Genomic DNA, 20,999 nt, shown 5'->3' with positions numbered 1-20,999 from the left:
TAGAGTGGAAAGAATTAGAGTAGACATTACAAGAGCCCAGTTCTAATCCTGACTCCACCAGGGAGAGTCTGGGCAAATAATTTCAACACTGGGAGCCTGAAGTTCCCCCCACTTACCCCATATGGTAAGAGGTGGAAGGAGCTGACTGAGGTCACGTACCTCTCAGATTGTACCCCTCCAGGGGAAGGGGTGAATCTCTGCTGAGAGAACAAAGTTCGATTTAAAGTAACTCTGCCAGCGGCACTATTAATTGAGAAAAGGGTAATAACTGGAGATAAAAGTCATGTTGGGTTCTGCATTAGATTTAAAACATCACTGGCCCAGAACCTGCATATGTTATAACTACTACATTCCCCCCTCCTTCCTCCTACCCCTCACAGTATTACTCTAAAAGAATACACAAAAGGAAAAAGAATCAATCACTAGAGAAATTTTAATTTGCACAGTTCAAACCAAAATCATAGCACCTTAATTGTGTTTTCTCTTCAGAATCAACTGTGTTCATTCCCCAGTCTGAATACTCCATCGAAGAAGATGTGGGTGAGCTGTTCATTCCCATCAGGAGGACAGGAGACGTCAGCCAGGAGTTCATGGTGATCTGTTACACGCAACAAGGTACAAACTAAATGGAAATAGCCCGAACAATGTAAATAAGCCTTTAGCCTGACAGAGCCAGGACATTTTGCCATGAAGTTTTGAAGTTTTTCTAATTGCAAAAAAGGCAATTAAGTGTCCTCTGAGGACACCCTCTGAGAGCATGCAGAACAATCTGCTGCTCACTGTAGATGTTTCTGACTCCACATGGTCACTTAACTGTAATTCTCGTCTTTTCAAATTACAAGAAACTGAAGCCTATCCAAGCCCTTCAAGTTGAAGGGAGTTATTTTTAAAACAAACAAAAAGAAAGAAACAGCAATGTATACCCAAGGAAAATTAACTTAAAACTAGTGTGAAATTCATTTTAACCAATTTCAAAATATTTGTTTTACTCATGGACAAGCACCTTATGAAAGGTGATTTATGTCATGCAAACTTAAAATGCATACATAATATTCTTTAACATACTAAATGCCTTCCGGGACGGCTTTAGATTTTCTTTTTTGCACTGGGGAATTTAACCCAGGGATGCTTTACCACTGAGCTACATTCCCAGCCCTCTATTTTGAGACAAGGTCTCACTGAGTTGTTGAGGCTGACCTGGAACTTAAAATCCTCCTGTCTGGGCCTCCTGTTTTGCTGGTATTGTAGGCATGAGCCACTGAGCCCATTAAAGCAGTAGATTTTCTAAGAATGCAAAAGAAAAAGTCACATATGCATTGACACCTGAGCAGAGTTCCATTACATTTTATATCTATATCATATATATATATATATATACACACACACACACATATATGTGTGTGTATATATGTATGTATGTATACATATATACATAAATATACATAAATCAGTATGTATATATATACATACTGATTTAAATTCACATATATATTTAAATTCATATATATGAATTTATATATATGAATATATACATATATGAATATATACATATATATATGAATTTAAAGGCAGTATAGAATAATGATAAAAATGGTCTTCAGAATCAGCTCTGAGCTTTGACCTCCAGAGTAAATGGTTTAACTTCTGAAACCTCAGTTACTAAATGTATAAAACCCAAAACAACAGTTAAGAGGATTAATAGATGTCAGGCATTTGAATATAGGGACTATTATTTTATAATAGTATGTTGAACTCAAAGTCCATTGACAGGAAAGACAAGAGAAAACACTGGAAATGTTCGAGGTCACCCTGAGGTTGACTCTTGATAATGGAACCATCCACAGTTGCTATTGCAATTATGGGGGTGTTATATATATTTTTAAAATACTGCCTATGAAACAGTGGTTTTTGGAAATACCCTGTAACACATTCTACATCAAACCTCTTGGCTTCTCTCTTCCTCCAGGAACAGCGACGGGGACTGTGCCAACTTCCGTGTTGTCTTACTCTGATTACATATCCAGGCCCGAGGACCATACCAGTGTTGTTCGCTTTGACAAAGACGAAAGGGAGAAAATGTGTCGGATAGTTGTCATTGACGACTCCTTATATGAAGAAGAGGAGACGTTCCGTGTCCTCTTGAGCATGCCCATGGGTGGGAAAATTGGATCGGAGTTCCCAGGAGCTCAGGTTACAATCCTCCCGGACAAAGATGATGGTAAGTTCTCCTTCGCCTGCACACTTCAAGCACAGCTTTCTAGATAGAAACACGGAAGTCTAAAACGATCATACTATGCACATTTATTGTAAGTTTGATTTTATAGTGCGAATAGGGCCCCCTTCTTGACTTCCTGTTTTTAAAGAGCTAAACAACCTATGTGGTAGCTTTTGTTGTTGTTGTTTTTGTTCTGCTTTTTTTTGTTAAGCTCCATAGAGTTTCTTTTGTAATACCATTTACCATTAGGTGATATTACACTTTAAAAATTTCATGGTGAAGTACTGAAGCAATTTTAATTAGCCCAATTTATTTCACTTTGTTTTGCTAAAAAGCTTGTATTTTATAACTTTAATCTTCTCAGTGTTCCAGCCCCTTTTTCAAAGAAATCCATCAGATAAGGCTGTTCAATGAATAACTGGAAAGGTAATAAATATATGGAAAATTAAGTCTACCAGGCAAGAACCCTGACACCAAAGATGAAGAGAGGTGGATACACTAGACGACTCTTCCCTGGGAAACTAGCTTACCATGAAGTCAGACCTTCTGAAAAGGAAAGGAAAAAAGGGGTCTTAATCCTCCCAGTTGAAGAAATAGTTTGCATTTTCTTGTCAGGAAAGGGAATAAGAGAAAAAGATTATAAATAATCTTATAATGAACGCAAAGAGCAGTGAACAGAGAGAGCATATCGTCCCACCCCATTCAGCACTGGGCTGCGTTTCTTTCCCCTTTGAAAGAGGAAGGATGAGTCTATTGGGAGGAGAGTCAAAAGACTTTAATCACAAATTATCTTAAAACTCAGCAAACTAAAAATGATCTACCAGGAAAGGTCTTTGCTAGTTCAGGGCAAGGAGAACGTCAGTGGTGGAGGTGGTCAGGGGTCGCTTGAGCTTAAGCTCTGCCAAGCACAGAGCTGCAGCCTTTGTACTACCTTGAACTTTATTTCCCCATGAAATATATAAGAATGTCCTTTACTGAAAAGGTTTAAAAACACTAATGATAAATTAGGAATGATTTTATCAAGAGAAGATGGAAGAAAGCCTTGATTTTACCCCTATATGGATATTTATGGATTACATGGATAATATTTTTAAATGTTGCTTTAGTGTATTAGTTTAATAAGAAGTTTTATTCTGTGTTTGAATCAAGTGTAGGAATTTTATTTTGAATCGAATCAATATTAGGGAAGGCACCAATATTTTGAATATCAGTCTAAACAGATCTAAAGAGTCACACTAAAAGACTATCTACTATCCAGAGAGCTCTTCAGCTGTTGATAATCTATATTGACAGAGTTAGGTTTGATGTAAAAATAGAGAGTCTACTTAATGGTTACTTCAATTCAGTTTGTTTCATTGGCAAAATATTTTTTCTGTATGGATTGCTACAGAATGCACATAGAAAAAAAAAAGGTACAGAAATAAACCATTTCACATATATATCACTAAATCTTTACAAGAAAGAGGGGCGATGTCTTTATCCCTGTTTCACAGATGACTAAATTAAAATTTAGGGAGGCTGAGAGAGACAGGCTCAAATTTGCAAGGCTAGTGTACAACAGAGTGGTATCTGGGGGCGGGGAGTGTGGGAGGGGCACAGGTGCAGGGAACAGCAGCTGGAACAGAGTGGTTGTGGAGGGGGGACAGAGACCAGCAAGCAGCCAAGAGACAGTGCCGGGTGAGAGTGAATGTGACGTGGTAGTCAATTAGAGGAGGAAAGATGAGGAACAGGAAGGACTGAAGGGATGCTCTGGTTTCTAGCTAGGGCAGTTAGATTAAAAGTTGGTCCAGTCCACTTAGAAGGAGAATAAGAATAGAATCAGATTAGGAACCAATACTGAATTATTTTAGGACATGATATTTTGAAGAGCTGATTGACTTCAAATACAGGATGTCAAGTTGGCAAATGAAGATATGGGTCTAGAGATCAGGAGTTCTGGGCTAGGAGAAGTACTGTGTTACAGTTTCTCTCTGTTAATAATAAAAGTCACTGGAGACTATGTAATTTGTGTCAGTTTTACTTTGCTGTCACAAAACACCTGAGAAAATCAACTTAGAAGGAGGAAAGATTGATTTTGGCTCACAGTTTCAGAGGTTTCAGTCCATGGTCATCTGGGTACATTGCTTTTGTGCCTGTGGTGATGCAGGGTATCGTGGCAGGGAGCACGTGGTGGAGCAAAGCTGCTCACCTCATAGTAACCAGGAAGCAGAGAGGGAAAGGAGAAAGGTCTGAGACACCCAGGATCCCTCCAAAGGACACATCCAGTGTCCCAACTTCCTTCCACTAGGTCTGCACATCACAAAGGTTATACCACCTGTTAGTAGGGTCACAGACTGGTCACCAAACCTTTCTAGTACTTGGCCTTTGGGGGACACTTACGATCCAAACCATAACAGGATTGCATAAGAAAATACGCAAAAATGTTCCTCACATGACTTACCCCACGGACAAATTTTATGATTCTCAATTTAAAAGGAAAAAGATGCTGGAGAGTGATATTGGCCAAGTCTATTGTTATTTTGTGTGTACGGACAAATATGTAACAACAAATCCCATCATTATGTACAGCTATCATGTACCGGTAGAAAGTGTTGAAAGAAAAAAAAAAAAAGAATGAATTTCATGAATGCTAAGCAGAGATTGGAAGCGGTAAATAGGAGAGAAGCCTGTCCTCATTGAGAGTGTGACAATCTCTGCAAAGAAGAAACTGAGAAGAGTCCAAGGTTCAGACTGGGGTGCAGCTCAGTGGCAGAGCTCTTGCCCAGCAGGTGTGAGACCTGGGCTCAATCCCAGTACTGGGGGAAAAAAGAATCTAAGGATCAAACACCTTTCCGTGTCAGAGTGTTATGAGATGTTCCTAAACCTGAAACATCTAGCATGTGACAACTGGGTCATTGTCATATTCCTCTTGCTTACTAAAAGCTTTTAACTAGCCTATGGGGAGATTATTTTTTCTTCACATGTAAATATGTCACTAACTTTTAAATACTAGGTAAGTTATACCCAGAGTTTATGATAAAGGAATTTGCTTTGTTGAGAAACTTCATGTCTTATTAACTTCGTTTTATTGTTTCAGTTTCCATAAATTTAAAACGGTTATACTAATTTGTACCTATATTGTTTTCAATTTTTGATATTTTCTGGTGCTGTTTCTACCTATAATGTACAAAGTTTATAAGTGTAAAAGAACATTGCTAGCTATAAAGTATCAGAAAATTGCTTAAATTGCTGTAAAATGTTGGATATAGGTCCTTAATACAAGTCTATTAAACTTGGATTCTAAGTGTTTCACCACTGGGCTATAATGAATCCTGGATGTATTCAAGGGGGTTAAAACATACATAATACTTAAAGGCATAACCAAAGGGTCCAAATTAGCCTAGAATCTAAAAAAAAATAAAATAGAAGTCCAACTATAGGTCAACATTTGTCAAGAGGAAGATGTTTCCGAGAGTGGGCTGATTTTCCAGTTGCAGAAAATTATGCAATTGGAGTAGAGAGAACACTCAAGCTGTTACCCAGCCTGAATGAAGAGTCCCTCTTGCCTTTTCTACGCCTTTGCCGTGATCTCTGTGCTTCCATGGTAATAGGTAAAACTTATGAGAAACACACAAACTGTTCCCTAACTAAAGAAATAAATCCCTTGTAACTTTGTATCATAGAGCAATCTGAATTTTAAAAAGTTTGACTCTGCAAAGTTCGTAAAATCATAAAGTGACATTTCTTTGCCTGCAGAGCCGAGGACCAAGCCATGGAATGCTAGTGGCTCCTTTTAGGTACACATGTCTGAAAATCTCCACCAGAACCCAGGATCCCTCCAGAGGACACAACCAGTGTCCCAACTTCCTTCCACTAGGTCTGCACATCACAAAGGTTATACCACCTTTCAGTAGGGTCACAGGCTGGTCACCAAACCTGTGCCAAGTTAACTGTGGGCAAGTAAAACAGGGACTCTCGAAGTACAGAGATGTGTCTTGATAAAACCTGTTAGGACTTTAAGAAACGAGAGGAATTTTTCATTGTGTTTGGAGAACAGCATGTCACCCATCAGCAGCATGCCTGACCTGCAGAGTGCTTTCTATGCTGATATTCTAAACATTCCGCTTCCATGTCTTCAGTCCTCAGTATTTCAGTAAGTTCACAGCTTAATACCACAATATTAGTTCCTTAAGGCAGCACCAAAAATATTTCACTAATCTTTGCTGTCAGTCTTTGGAAGTTAATTAAGACACATTCAAGCTAAATTCTTTCTCTGCCTTTGTGTGAAGGCCACGGGGGTTTTTCCTAAAGTGGCTGTCTTCCTTGACCACCCTGGAACAATGACCATGCCTGATAGAAGCCAGGAACATGTAAAAGGCGACATGGTGAGCCCTGTGGTAAACGTACCTCAGTTCAGTGCCATTCAGAAGCTTACTGACATCAGAAAAGCTCTCTCAACAGCAGGAGTAGCTTAGAGAAGAAAACGTTTCTAGTGTTAGAAAAATACATCATGGGATGATGTGTGGGTAAAGCATTTTTTTAATTCATTTGTGCAAAGCCGAAAGACCTACTCACCATCTTTTTCCTCTTGAATGCAATGATTTGCATTAATGTTAGCTCCGATGAAGGAATGCCAGGCCCGTCATTTTAAGAAATGGGCAGATTCAATTAAAACCACAACTTGATCAAACAAACTTTCAGTCGGTATTTAGTCTGCCTAAGGTAGAAAATATTAAAAATCAAGAAATGGAAAAACAAATTTCTAAATGCTCAGAATACTAATGCATTACAGCCATTAATAGACTAATAGTGTTGATAGTGCCAAGGACTCAGTGAATACCAAAGGACATTTGGGAGTTTCTGCCCCATGAAGGCACAGAAGGGGAGACTAAGAGAAATTATCCAGTTTCTCCATATGGGAAGGATACTAGATATAATGATATAGATACTACATTCTTTAGAACCAAAATAAATTAAACCGTCTATGGGCAATGTCTCACCATTTAGAAAAATCTATTCTGAGATCGCATCCCTTTGCCGCAAATTTTTGTTGTCCACCTATTAAGTATAATAAGTAGGATAAGTAGGAAACATAGACACACTTAGGATGTAGGTCAGGATCTCATAAGACTGAAAAGCTATTTGAGAGGGAAAAATAAGTATATAAAAGGTTAAATGAGAATAATTTATTTCAATCAGAATTTGAAACAATGAAAGGGACTAAGATGGCAGAGAGTGATTAAAAGCAGTCACTCTATGAGTCACTATGAGTCAGGAGAGGAACGGATGGAACCTTTAAAAGATGAAAAGGACTTAGATGAATAGAGAATAAGGCCAATTATTCTGAGATTGCATGAGCGAAAGAAAGGCTGCTGGGAGCAGTGAGCAGTCCCATTTGGACAGGCTGCCTTTTCAAAGAAAGGTTCAGTGTCCAGCTGCTTGGCTTGGGCATTAGGAGTCCTGGGTTATGGATCATTTTTGCTATCTTTCAGGCAATGATTTTTTAAAATTTTATGCTGGGGATTGAACCCAGGGTCACTCAACCACTGAGCCACATCCCCAAGCCCCTCCTTTTTTTTTTTTTTTTTTTTTTTTTTTTTTTTTTTTTAAGAGACAGGGTCTCACCGAATTGCTTAGTGCCTTGCTAAATCACTGAAGCTGGCTTTGAATTTGCCATCCTCCTGCCTCAGCCTCCCAAGTCACTGGGATTACAAGTGTACTCCACTGTGCCCTGGCTAGGCAGTAATTTTTGACCAACTGAGGTTTCTTTTTGACCAGTCCACCTTCCTTCTCCATCTTTTTTTCCTCATTTGAAGCATGAATAAATCATCTCATGCTTACAGAATTTTGGGGAAGACCATACAACATGATCTGTTTGAAATCACTTTAAAAATGAGTTAAACAAAAGAAAATAAGACGCCTTGGCAGTACAGGATGGAAAACAGGACTGACTTTGTGGGTGGCTTGAATGAATAAGGAGGCCTAAATTTATTTGATACAAGAGGGTGAAATAATCAGAGCAGGGTTTGAAGGTTACCACTTGCATAGTAATGTAAGTGAACCAAAAATGGAACCAAATAAGGAATTGAAAGCTTAAGGTAAGGAGTTGAGACTGCACAGGAAATGATCCACTGTTAAGAAAAATCTGACAGGACCAGGACCTCAAGTAGGAAGGAGAAAGGAGAGGAATTTTTTTAAATGCATGTCCAAAATGTTTATACATGGAAGGCTCGTGTATTCCCCCATGAAGGGAAAGGAAGTTGGAAGAAGATAAGTTCCTTTTAAACATACTGAGGTTGAGCTTCCTGTAGGAAGCATCGGTGGGCCTGGCAAAAGGCAGTGTTAATACAGAACCGCACAAGCTGTGGTGTGAGAATTCTAATTCACGTTTCCAGTGGTGGTAGTTGAAATCAGGAGGGGACATGGGAGCTACAAGGAAGAGGAGAGAGGGTGATGGGAGTTAAGTTACGATGCTCTAGAATTTCATAGACATTTATATTAAATGAAGTATGTGAAGCAGAATAATAAAAAGTTATTTGAGGATATTTCTTTTTTTTTAGAAAGGAAACAACATTTATTCAGAATAATTGTACTAAATATGATTATAAAGTTTATGGCAAAGAGAAAGCAAGTTATTTAATGGAAATATTTGAATTCCACATTGATCGACTAGGATTGGGAGACACCGAGAACACACGATTTTATTGCAATGGTAATTATCCATCATTACATAATAAAAAACTACATCATTGCAGTTGTCAAATATGAGTCTATTTTCAGACCATTTAAATAAACTGGCTATAAATGTTGCTTCCTTTAAATATAACTAAAACCAAATTAGCAAGGTATCATTCCCTCATTTTGTAAATCCTTTCAGTTAAATTTAGACCTCTTTCTGATAGAATCATTTCTTTTTTTTTTTTTTAATTTTAATGATTTGAGGAGAGGAGGTGCAAAATCACAGTATTCGTTCATTTTTACATGAGAGAAAACACTGGTGAAAATGGGGAAGTCTTCTGAATGTGAGCAGAAGTGTCCAGAGAAGAGAGATTTCTCCAGGTTTCACCTCTGGAGAACATGTGGCCCCTCAAAGTCCTAATTCCTAGCCCTCTCTATTTAATTCTGGACATGGATTCAGAGCCCAGCAGAGCAGCCAGTAAGGAGGAATGATTTCATGAGGGGTGGGGGAAGGGGCATACCAAGTATAATCAAAGCAAAAGATCAAGGATCAGAAAGTGCTAGAGGGTTGGGGGTGTGGCTCAGTGGTAGAGCGCTTGCCTAGCATGTGTGAGGCACTGGGTTTGATTCTTGGCACTGCATATAAATAAATAAGTAAAATAAAGGTCCATCGATAACTTTAAAAAAAAAAAAAAAAAATATATATATATATATAATGCTAGAAAAGGGTCATTCACGATGACAGTCCCTTTGATTCAGCCTCCACAGGGAACCTTGCTGCTGTGCTGCTTGGTGGGACTCCCCTGGTTTTCCTGACACTATTAATAAAATGCTCTGCTCACCCCAGGAGAGGCATCAGGAACTTTGTTCCACCGCACACACAAGCAGGCCTGGCAAGCAGCCACTTGAATCTCCCCTGCTAGTCACAAGAAAACGCTTCACCACCATTACCAGAAAAGGCAAAGACGCCAGAGTTCATTATGAGAACAGCTAGCCATTTTGTATAATTTACCCTGAACAATGACCTTCTTGCCCACAGGAAAGTGAGCACAGGGAGCTGAGCCAGGACACAGGGGCAGTTAGTTCACCCAGACATGAGCTCTCAAATCCTTGGAGTATATATCTGTGGGCATGTGGTCAGCTGGGCTTGTTCAAGGTTAAGATACTGAATAGGACTGTGCCATTCACAGTATAAAATGAACTCATGTCTATTTTTCAGGGCCACCTAGACAACATATATTTCATGTAATCATAGCTATCATGAGCACCCACATGGCCATTTACTTGAGTTATTTCATTTTAACCAACATGCCCAAGCACACACATATATTATGAGCAAGTTGGGTTATGCCTTGGTTTCATCATCTGTGAGTGGTCAGGTAGCTAGTCCCAGGTCAAACAGCTGCTAAGTATGTAGCCAGTTTACACCATCAGTGCCATTAACCTCTGCAACCCACCTCTTATTATACAGGCCCTATGTTTATTTAACAAAAACAGCTGCCTTCTGATTCTACAGTGTAACACTCAAAAGATGTTATTAGACATCCTAACAGAAAGCCTCACAAGATGAAACAAGCTATATATACTTTCACATGAATATAGAACCTGAATATTATCCTAGAGTAATTAAAATGTTACAGATCTTGGGATAACTTGTAAATGAGCTATTCTAGTTCACTTTTTAGCAATTATAATTCCGCCAGGATCATTAGGAGCTTATTTATGTAGTCTGTTCCTTTGGTTGGACATGGAGCAGCATTGCTTTTTCCACATCATTTAGCAAGCCGCCCAGGAGGAGTGGCTGCCTTTCTGAAGGATTGAACTGCCTCCCTCTCTTGTCAGGTTCTTCAGGTTAAATACTATCTTGTGTTTGCTTTGTCTTTTTCATAGTAACACTATCTGCCTGATTCTCATCTCTTCCAAACAGGAGAGTGAAATCTGGCCATGTATCTTGTAGACATCAAAGGATAAATAGTGCTGATTTATTCTCACTAAAACCCTGGAAGCAGATCATTAAACATTGATAGAAACCTCAAGAACTTGGTCATGGATAAATTTCATTTTAGTGATAAAAATCACATACATCTGAGAAGCCAGTTTAAGACACTAGACTTCAGAATCTATAAGCAATTTAAGAATCTTTAAAACTACTGAAAAATTAATAATAAAAACCAAATGAATAAAATGCATGAAAGGTTGAATATGTTTAAAAGATCTTCTCTTAAAAATATTATTGGTAGCATTAGAAAGTTCTAATTATTTGCCAGCAACAGGGGTCTGATGAATCCTATTTTTGAAATCATAAAATATATAAAACAAAATGATAAGCCAAAAGCTGCAGCTTGTCTGAAAGCTGCTTCAGAATCTTGGCCTGTATGCAGCAGTGATGCAAGAATGGCCAGAGTCTACGAAATGCTACAGGGGACTTACTGAGCTATGATTACTTATTTAGTAAGTCCAAACAATGCACTATGCATCTGTGACCTATTGTTGAAAACATGTGCTCATAATGTCCATTTTTAAACAGTTAGCAGCATCTCCATTTATGATATTAAAATGAAAAAAATAAAAAGTTTTTGGAATCAGTATTTTCTGTTACTGGTGACACACAAAGGTCACTGTAGAGCCATGAAAACATGTTAGCTTGTATCCTTATAAAATCCGAAGTAGTTCTCTAACTACTCTCTGTCATTCTTCCTTTCTCTTGACAGATAGATTCTACCTTCCGTGAGAAACAGGTCTTAGTATTTTCCCTGAGAAGCAGGTCTTTGTTCTGTGCCACTGAACCAAATGTTCAAATCTTCTCATCTTCCTTTATTCTTTGTCTATAAATCTTATATATACTGCTTTTGTAAGTGACCTAAGTCTTACTTAGAATTATACAGAGAACCTTGACAATGACCAACAGAGATAGAAGATTGCACAGTAAGGTACAGAGGTAACACCACTTGAATACAACTGGGGAACTACATCATGCTACAAATAAACACAATAATAATCTATGTTGGAATTATGAGATTTAGCTAAAACTAAAAATGCCTCCTTTCTTTAGGTCACTTGTAACAATGTGAAGGACTTAAAATTATGGACAAAATTTTCCCTTCAAATTTCTGGAGAAATAAAGCATCGCTTCATCTTTTCTCTAAGAAACATGACTTGTGTAACTGAAGCAATATGTGTAAACTCAGCCCTCCATAACCGTGGGTTCTGACTCTGTAGAGTCAACTATCCACAGATTAAAAATATTGAAGAAAGATGGCATCTGTACTGAACATGCACAGATTAGTTTTTCTTGTCATCAATCACTGAACAATACAGTATAGCAACTATTTACATAGAGTTAACATTGTATTAGGTATTAAGTGTTGTATTAGGTATTAAGTAGCCTATAGAAAGGTGTGCTTAGGTCATGTGCAAACACTAGTCCATTTTATATGAGGACTTGAGCATCTGCAAATTTTTGTATCCAAGGAAGTCCTAGAACCAATCCCCCATGGATATCAAGAGATCCTCTACATTCAGTCATTTATTAATTTAAAATACTCGTTGAATATTTCAATTGTCCAAGATGCTGTGCTAGGGTAGCAGGATTTCTCCAACCTTCACTCCACATATTGGCTAGGCCCCAACTAAGTAGTATGGTAGGCACACCCCAAGTCACTAAGGGTACTACTGTTATGATTTTGGATGTGAGGTATCCCCCAAAAGCTCATGTGTGAGACAACGCAAAAAGGCTCAGAGGAGAAATGATTGATTTGTCAGAGTTTTAACCCAATCAGTGATTTAGTCCTCTGATAGGGATTCATAGTGGTAATCGAAGTGGTAGGGTGTGGCCAGAGGAGATTGGAATTGGAGCATGGCTTTGGGGTATATATTTTGTATCTGGAGAGTGGAGACTCTGGTTCCTGATGATGTGAGCTGCTTCCCTCTGCCATGCTCTTCCGCCATGATGTTCTGCCTTACCTTGAGCCCCAAGGAATGGAGCCAGCCTTCTATGGACGAAGACCTCTGAAACCGTGAGCCCTCAAATAAACTCCTCCTCCTCTATAATTGTGCTGGTCAGATCATTTAGTCACAGCAACAAAAGAACTGACTAAAACAGGTACCGTGGTGAATAAGATTAGCTCAGTTGTAGAGGATTTGAACAAGGAGATAGACAAACAGATGCAATATAGCAAATTATAAGGCCAGGTCCCACATATGATGGATGGGGCGTTCAGAGGTCATGCAACTTAGCCTTGGGTTCCAGGAAGCCAGTTGTCCAACACACCAGAAATTTATGAGATAGGGTCATTCAAATTGGTAGCTTGTAAATTGATGAGCATTGTTTCATGTCCCCTTAGACTGTGAAAGTCTCTCTCTTGTAAAGATAAGTGCACCATTTGGGTTGAGTGACATCCCAGCACAGATCAGAAGTCCCTGTGAAAAGAAATAAAAGGGGCATAGCTCTTCACTAGTGAATACTGTTTTTAAAAAACAAGAATATAGATATTGTGGAAAAAAAAAATAAAAAGAACTTCCTTCTTACACCTTCTAGCCTGAAACAGAAAATAGATTTTACCTTAAATTTCCCTGAGGGTGTTTCAAAAGCAATCAGTTTCACAGTCCCAGGAAGCAACCAAAAAGCTAGAGATCTGTGGGTCAAAATGCCAGCAAGGAGCTCATTCTGTTTGGGGGGTTTTGGGTATTTTTTTAATTTATCTTTTTAAGAATCACAATTATTGAGAGGGGTTAGGACCACACTACCAGGGAAAGTTTCAAAAAAAAAAAAAAGTTAACTTAAAAACCAAAACACCAAAGTCACAGTCCTCACAGCCCCAGTACTGCAAAAACACCCTATAAATATGAGGTAAAATTAGAAATGGCCAATGTGCTGGCTTTACACCTGTGTGCCTGGTCTCCATCTCAGTACATGGAGCGATACTATGCATTCCACACAACAGGGTTGAGAGGTAGAGATTTGCACCCACTCTCCAGGGGATATCCCTGTCCTTCCAACAAATCAAACCTGCTTATTTTCACTGACATTCATCCAGAATAAATATTTTGAAGTTCTTTAAAATGTCAGTACCTCTAGATAGTAATAGGTACTGAATTTACTTCGTATACTACGAGGACAAATCTTCCATTCGCAGGAGATGTTTGATTAATTCTCTGAGGAAAGCTTCATTACTGTGTTCAAAACATCATATCCCTTGACATTTCTATGAAGAGGGGGACTCCAGCAAACTCTTGTGTTATAATTACAGAAGACCAGTAATGTAGCTGTGGATGAGAATTGTTTTTGTCTTCTTTTTCTTCTTAAACAGTAAAATAAAAATGATGTAGGTATACAAAGTTACCAAGGGCTCAGAGCCTTCAATTCTGAAAGAAATCAAAGTAAATCAGGTAGGAGAGCTACAAATAGGGAAGAGTAGTTAGTCCTCACTCTACCCTGGTTTTCCTCCTTTATTTCTGATCTTGGTGAATGCTTCTGTTAGTGCTAGACTCCTTTCTTTCATCCCCCATCCCAAATCCTTATTCTAGCTCCTTTATGTCTCTTCATGTTAGTCAACTTTTCATCCCTGTGATCCAAATACTTGCAAGAACAATTTAGCAGAGGAAAATTTTATTTTGGCTCACAGTTTCAGAGGTCTCAGTCCATAGTAGACTGACTCCATTGCTCTGGGCCTGAGGTGAGGCAGCACATCATGGCAGAAGCGTCCAGTGAAGGAAGTTTCTAAGTTCATGGCAGCTGAGAAGCAGAGAGAGAATAAGAGAGGAGAAGGAAGTGGAGAGAAGACAAGCACTTCCAGGGCACACCCCCAGTGACCTACTTCCTCCAATTTGGTCCTACCTTCCAAAAGTCTGTCCAGCTATTAGTGGATTAATTCATCAAGTCCATCAAATGGATTAATCCACTACTGATGTCAAAGCCCTCATAATATAATCATTACCCAATAGCCTCAGCTCTGAACCTTGCTGCATTGGGGACCATGCTTGCAACACATGAGCTTTTGGAGGACATTCCATATCCAAACTATCACAGCACATTATATCCTCACTTTCCTCCCCCATCTGAACTGACCATCTGAGCCAAGCCAGCTTCAAGTCTTGCCTAGATTCCTACATTTGCCTAACTAGTCTCTCTACTTCTGGTTTGCCCAACTCCCCTCCTCCCCAGACTGCTTATCCTCCACGACCCCTACATGAGCATTTCATCATATTCCTTCCCTTTCTTAAAACTGAGCTCACCTCTCAACTGTTAACTTATAAGACAAGGTTCCAACCACTGTGGCCTGAATGGCCATTCACCCCATCTCCTTCCCCAAACAGCAGAGCCCAGCACACCACACCAAACTGTGCAGGCCCCAAACATTCAAGACTGTCTACTCAGTCTGTTTCCACATCTGCACTGCTTTCCATGCTTGGAAAAATACCCAACTCTACCTCCTCACCCTTCTAACTCACATTAATGTCTCAGAATCCAACTGTTAATAATAATGGTTTTATGGTCATCTTCATATTTTTCTTTTAAAAAAAAGCACAATTATTGGTCAGGGAAGAAATGAAAGAGATGAGAGAAGAGCTCGGGAAAAGTGGTATCATAGAAGCAAAGGGATAAATGTGCAAGAAGAAAGGTGTGGACCACAGCACTAAGCTCTGCAGAAACAAAGACAAATCTGCAATATGCAGTTGGATTTTGCAAAGAGAAGGGCACTGATCATCTTGGGAAGAGGAATTCTGGAGCGCTTTGGAGGATGAAGTCATATCTCAGTGAATTTCACGATCAATGGGAGTTGAGAACACAAAGATAATCGATAGAAGATTTCAAGCTTTTATTCAAGAAGACCCTCCTGTGCCACAATTTCCATTTAAAAGCACCTATTTTGTAGGACTGTTATGAAGAAAAAGAATTAACATATACAAAGCATTTGGAACACCAATATGTTTAGTTGCCATTGTTATTATTGCCAGGAAAACTGTGCAGTGGCACGTTTGGTTTTTATTTTTCAATAGTTCTTTAAAAACAAGCACTTTTCTCTATTAGTATTCCTAGCATGGAACAAGTGCCCAACCCTTAACAGGTGTCCAGTAAATAGGTGATCCACGCATGGAAGCAGGCAGGTGACCAGGTTTCCCTTTCTTAATATTCTTACTATTACTTACTGTTTTTATAATAAAATTTATATTAAAAAATAGAGCTTTACTTATCTCATTTAGTGTGTTCACAAAACATCAACACTTCCAAGAACAAGATGTGTTCTTTGCAGCTTACTTGAATTTTCCTAGGTCTTTCTCTGAAAACCATTGGTGGTCCTGCCACCTAAAGGCGGCAGAGAGGCACCACCATTGTTCTAGAAACCTCTGCCTCCTCCAGCCTACATGCAGCTGTTAGGGGAGAAGTACTAAATAGCTTCGTAGTGACACTATATTTATCTGAACACTAATAGCCTCAAATTGGCTTTTAAGTTTCCCCATAAAAACCATCCATTGAGCTGTCCAATTCCATTACCCAGCCTCCTCTTTGAGCTGCCTATTAACCATTTGGCTCACAAGGCTCTGCCTTAACTTAATGCTGCTTGCTTCACCCTAGGTGGTAATAAGGCTTTATATTTTCATTTTTAAATGTTAGTTTTTATTTTCTGAAAATTAAATGATTAATAATGTAAGCAGTTAGAAATTAAATGAAATCATTGAAATGATTAAACAAGGTAGTAGCTTAAGGGCCAGATAGATAGATAGATAGATAGATAGATAGATAGATAGATAGATAGATAGATTTTTTTTTTTTTTCACAACGGGAACTCGTTTATTGAGGAAATCGTACAGTTTTTATGTAGAGTGGGGGCTAGGCAGGAACCAATCAGCTTAAAGGTCAGCAAGACATGGGAGGTTCACGCAGGTGAGAGTCCCATAGGACTATTTGAGGGCCAGGTATTCTACCGAGTGCCTTTTCTCCAAATATAAGAAGTCATATGAAAATCATAATGCCTAAGTTTTTATCATCTTGGTTTATGGTTTCCCTTTGTACAAACAATCTATAAGACAAGAATGGTTTCCGAATTCTGTTTTTTACCTGGAGAGGAAGCAACTATTTTCCTTCCATTAAAGATTGCACAAAGTAAGCCTGAATGAATTACATGAGAGATGACTGCCAACCAGTGCCTACTGATGCTGAAAGACAAATCGATGAGAGGGCAAAAGAGTGAGAAGAGACCTGAAACTCAGTCATCAAACTTCACACAGCCCAGCTGGATTGTCTCCATACTGCACACAAGAAGGTCAAGACCCCCCATCGTTTGGGTCTCCCGATGTCAGGCATTTCACAGTGACCACAAAGGGACTGGCACCCCTGACTTGGAGGACAATGATTTCCCTTCCTGCACTAGGAAGCAGTGCAGCAGAACTGTTGGCTTCTCAGCAGCAACTCTCACTACCAAGGAAGGATTTAGACCAAAAGGGAGCACACTTCTTTTACCTAGAAATAAGTAACTTTAACTGTCCATTCTGGAGTCCCTTTGCTGCCTGCAGGCACATTTCAAGTGTCAGTTGTTAAGCAGTCTGAAGTCAAGATTATTTGCTTTTTGAGTGTTAACCTCATGTTGTTGTTGTTCCTGAGACCTCACACAGATTGTGTTTAACACCTTACTAGTTGCAGCTTTTCTTCCTTCAGCTGTTGGGATTCCCAAATAAATCAGTCTGATGTCAAAGTTTCTGTTGATTCCAAAATCTTGCACAATTCACTTTGGTCAGCAGGGACAAACATGTACATGTATAGCTTCTGACAGGTGATCTGGAGGGAGTGATAATTTTAAAGGTACAGAGAGAATAAGCCTAAAGTGCTATCTCATGCTCTTTTCCTCTTCCTGTGATGGTACACCCTTGTTTTTAAATTAAGAAATTTCTCACAACTTAGGAATACTGACCTCTGTAACACATTCTTATTTTCTCTTACCTAGACTATAGTGTTTCTCCCTTTTCCTTCAAGCTCACTCTCATTACACATCCTGAAATAATCTAAAAAAACTACACATCTAAAACTATATAGGTATTTAACTGTTTTCAAAGAAAGTGCTATTTAATGAAAAAAGACACAAATTTTACAGCTTTAGTGTCTTACATTAGAATCCTGCCACACGCTGCTAACTGTGTGATCTTGTTATGAGCCCTAAAGGCTCATAACAAGATTCTAGAGATCTTGATGTTACTTGCAGAGGCCAACACTCAAGAAATATAGCTATTGTTATACTATGCTACATTATAATGTAATAATACTTAATAATAATGTTATTGGTATTGCATTAGCTATGCTGTTAATTGGTGTGTTCTCACATGCAAATGAACCTAAAACCTAAATAATTGCTTTTGATTAGACAACTTGGAAGCAGTGAGCAGTCATAGTTTATGTCCCCACCTATTTTTTGATGAGCTGTATGCACCAGCCTCATGCTTTTTAGTTAGGGTTCATGGATGAACAAGACATGATTCCTGCCTTCCAGGAGATCCATCTAATGGATGAGAGGGTTGTGTGAATGACTCATTTGAAAAGTGCAATGTGAGAAGTGGGAGAAGGCAGTCTTTGTCTGCAGCCATTAGCTGGAAGTAGGTTATATCTAAGAATGGAAAGCTACAAACTTTGCAAGACCTTGGGACTCTGAGGTAATGATTTTTTAAAGTGCATTGACTATTCATTTCCCTAGACAGCATACTTGTCCTTAATACCATGAAATACTGCAGCAAGCTGGTAAAGATGCCAGAACCTGTTAACAGGAGATCAGGGATTTTTTGTTCTGTAATATTTTTTTCTTAAATCTAATATGCTGAGACTGTGGAGACCATTCTTAACCATTTATCACTATTCCTCACTTTTGGTATTATACCAAAGGTGAATATTTATTGTTGATAGTAGAGAAAAACAAACACTATTACATAAAATAGCATCTGGGGTCCCCTCATGTTCTTTGTAGGATAGCATAAGGGGACCCCAGATGCTAGTAGGGTAATAAAGGAATGGAGATGTTAGTGGAAAACAGTCTCTTTTTCTTTTAGATTTTATATTCTTTGTGTTAATTTTGCCTGTTAATTGAGCATAGAACTCATTCCTTTTTTGATGAAACAAGTCACATCAATGGTGTCTAGAAACGGAAAGATATACTTGGAGTACACAGATTTAGGAAGAAATATATTTTGCCCACATCAAACAATTTGGCTACTTTCCAACAGTGATTCATTCTCAAAAAGTTGCTCCTCTGCAAATTTTGTCTTTGCTTTTGTCTTGTAAAATAGATATAGCATTGACTAAATACAGTATTTTAACTAGTCCTCTAAAATAATTGTGCTCATAACCTTAAATTTAATTATATGTCTATTATCTTTGCAAAAATCCAAAGGATGCCCTCATCTATATTCTTAACCATAAAGAAAAATTAGTAATTTTCTTCTACCCTAAAAGAAGGACTCACACGTGTGAATAGAGCATGTTAACATACAAATATTCTTACCGAGATAATTTTAAAAACATGTATCACACTAAACTTGTTGCAGTGGCACCCACGAGTAATCCCAGAGACTCTGGAGGTTGAGGCAGGAGGAGCACAAACTCGAGGTCAGCCTCAGCAACTTAATGAGGCTGTAAACAATTTAGCAAGACCCTGTCTCAAAGTAAAAAAAATAAAAAGGGCAGAGTGCGGTGGTGCACATCTGTAATCCCAGCCACTCTGGAAGCTGAGGCAGGAGGATCGCAAGTTCAAAGCCAGTCTCAGCAACTTAGTAAGGTCCTAAGCAACTCAGTGAGACCTTTTGTCAAAATAAAACACAAAAAGCTACTGGGGATGTGACTCAGTGGTTAAGCATCACTGGGTTCAATCCCTGGTACCAAACAAAACAAAAGGGCTAGGGTCGCAGCTGAGTGCTAAAGTACCCCGGATTCAATCCTCAATACCTGTGTGTGTGTGTGTGTGTGTGTGTGTGTGTGTACATGTGTGTATACACATGTAGGGGGTGTGTGTGTATCATACCAGAGTACTGGGAGAGATAGGAAATGAAGGCAAGAGAATGATTGTTTCTGAGAGAAATCAGTTGTCAATGGCAAAACAGTGACAATAGGAAGAACCTTCACAATGAGAAAGCTGCCCAGTTGACCAAGCTGGATATCACCCTCTCATCCACCTTGATGTGGCCTTTCACATGTAGTTGATCACAAAGCATTGTGTTTATTTCAGAAGTCCTTCTCGATTATGAATTCTCAGCCTTCCCTCTCCCAAGGACCTCAGTACCTGAATCCATTGGACCGTGTGTCGGTTTGAATGTTTCCCCGGCTCCTAGTCCTGCTTCAGTACACAGTGCTCCTAGAGTTCTCTCTTCCCAAATCGAGTTCTGATCCTGTCTCTTCCAGCTTAAAAATCAGCCATGAATCTCCTTCTCTCTGTTCTCAGCATGGAGGGCAAGAACCTGCACAGCCTCACCTGAATGTCCTCCCCACCTTTTGCCCTCTGCTGCGGTTCTGTACTCCAGTTGTGCCACTTTCCATCCCACCAGGTGCTTGCATCTTTTCTCTTGTTTAGTCAGCTTTTTTGCTGCTGTGACTAAAAGACCTGACTGGAACAATTGCAGAGGAGGAAAAGCTTATTTAGGGGCTCAGGGTTTCAGAGGTCTCAGTCCATAGACAGCTGGCTCCATTCCTTGGGGCTTGAGGTGAGGCAGAACAACATGGCAGAAGAGTATGGCAGAGGGAAGCAGCTCACATGATGGTCAGGAAGTAAAAAGACTTCACTCACCAGATACAAAATGTATACCCAAAGACATGCCCCCAGTGCCCCACCTCCTCAGGCCACACTCTATCCTCTTTCATTTACCACTCAGTTAATCCCGGGATTAATCCTGGGATTAATCTACTGATTGACTTAAGGCTCTCATAATAAAATCATTTCTCCTTCAAACCTTTTTGCACTGTCTCACACATGAACTTTCTGGGGACAGTTCACATCCAAACTGTAACACCTTTTTTTCCTCCTGAGATGCTTTTCCACTTTACTGCTGTTGGGAAGCCCTGCTCAGGATGCAAGGCCTGGCTCACGTTTTCTTCTCCTGGTTGCTGCTGTGGGACAGCCTGCCATCCTGGAAACTGGACTGCACTGCCTGTCAC

General features: G+C 39.2%; 1 protein-coding gene across 1 annotated transcript in view; it reads left to right on the top strand.

Annotated features, from left to right (window-relative positions):
• The window catches only part of FREM2 (FRAS1 related extracellular matrix 2), a 168,897-nt gene that overhangs the window by 96,953 nt on the left and 50,945 nt on the right, over positions 1–20,999 (top strand). The window contains exons 5-6 of the mRNA XM_079136143.1: positions 490–615; positions 1,967–2,218. Of these exons, the coding sequence (XP_078992269.1) occupies positions 490–615; positions 1,967–2,218 (378 nt within the window). The remainder of the gene's footprint in view (positions 1–489; positions 616–1,966; positions 2,219–20,999) is intronic.

Source organism: Sciurus vulgaris (assembly GCF_902686455.1).
Source record: "Sciurus vulgaris genome assembly, chromosome: 4".
NCBI classification, from domain to species: domain Eukaryota; kingdom Metazoa; phylum Chordata; class Mammalia; order Rodentia; family Sciuridae; genus Sciurus; species Sciurus vulgaris.
Note: the sequence above shows the minus strand (reverse complement) of the source record. Positions and strands in the feature narration are given on the sequence as shown.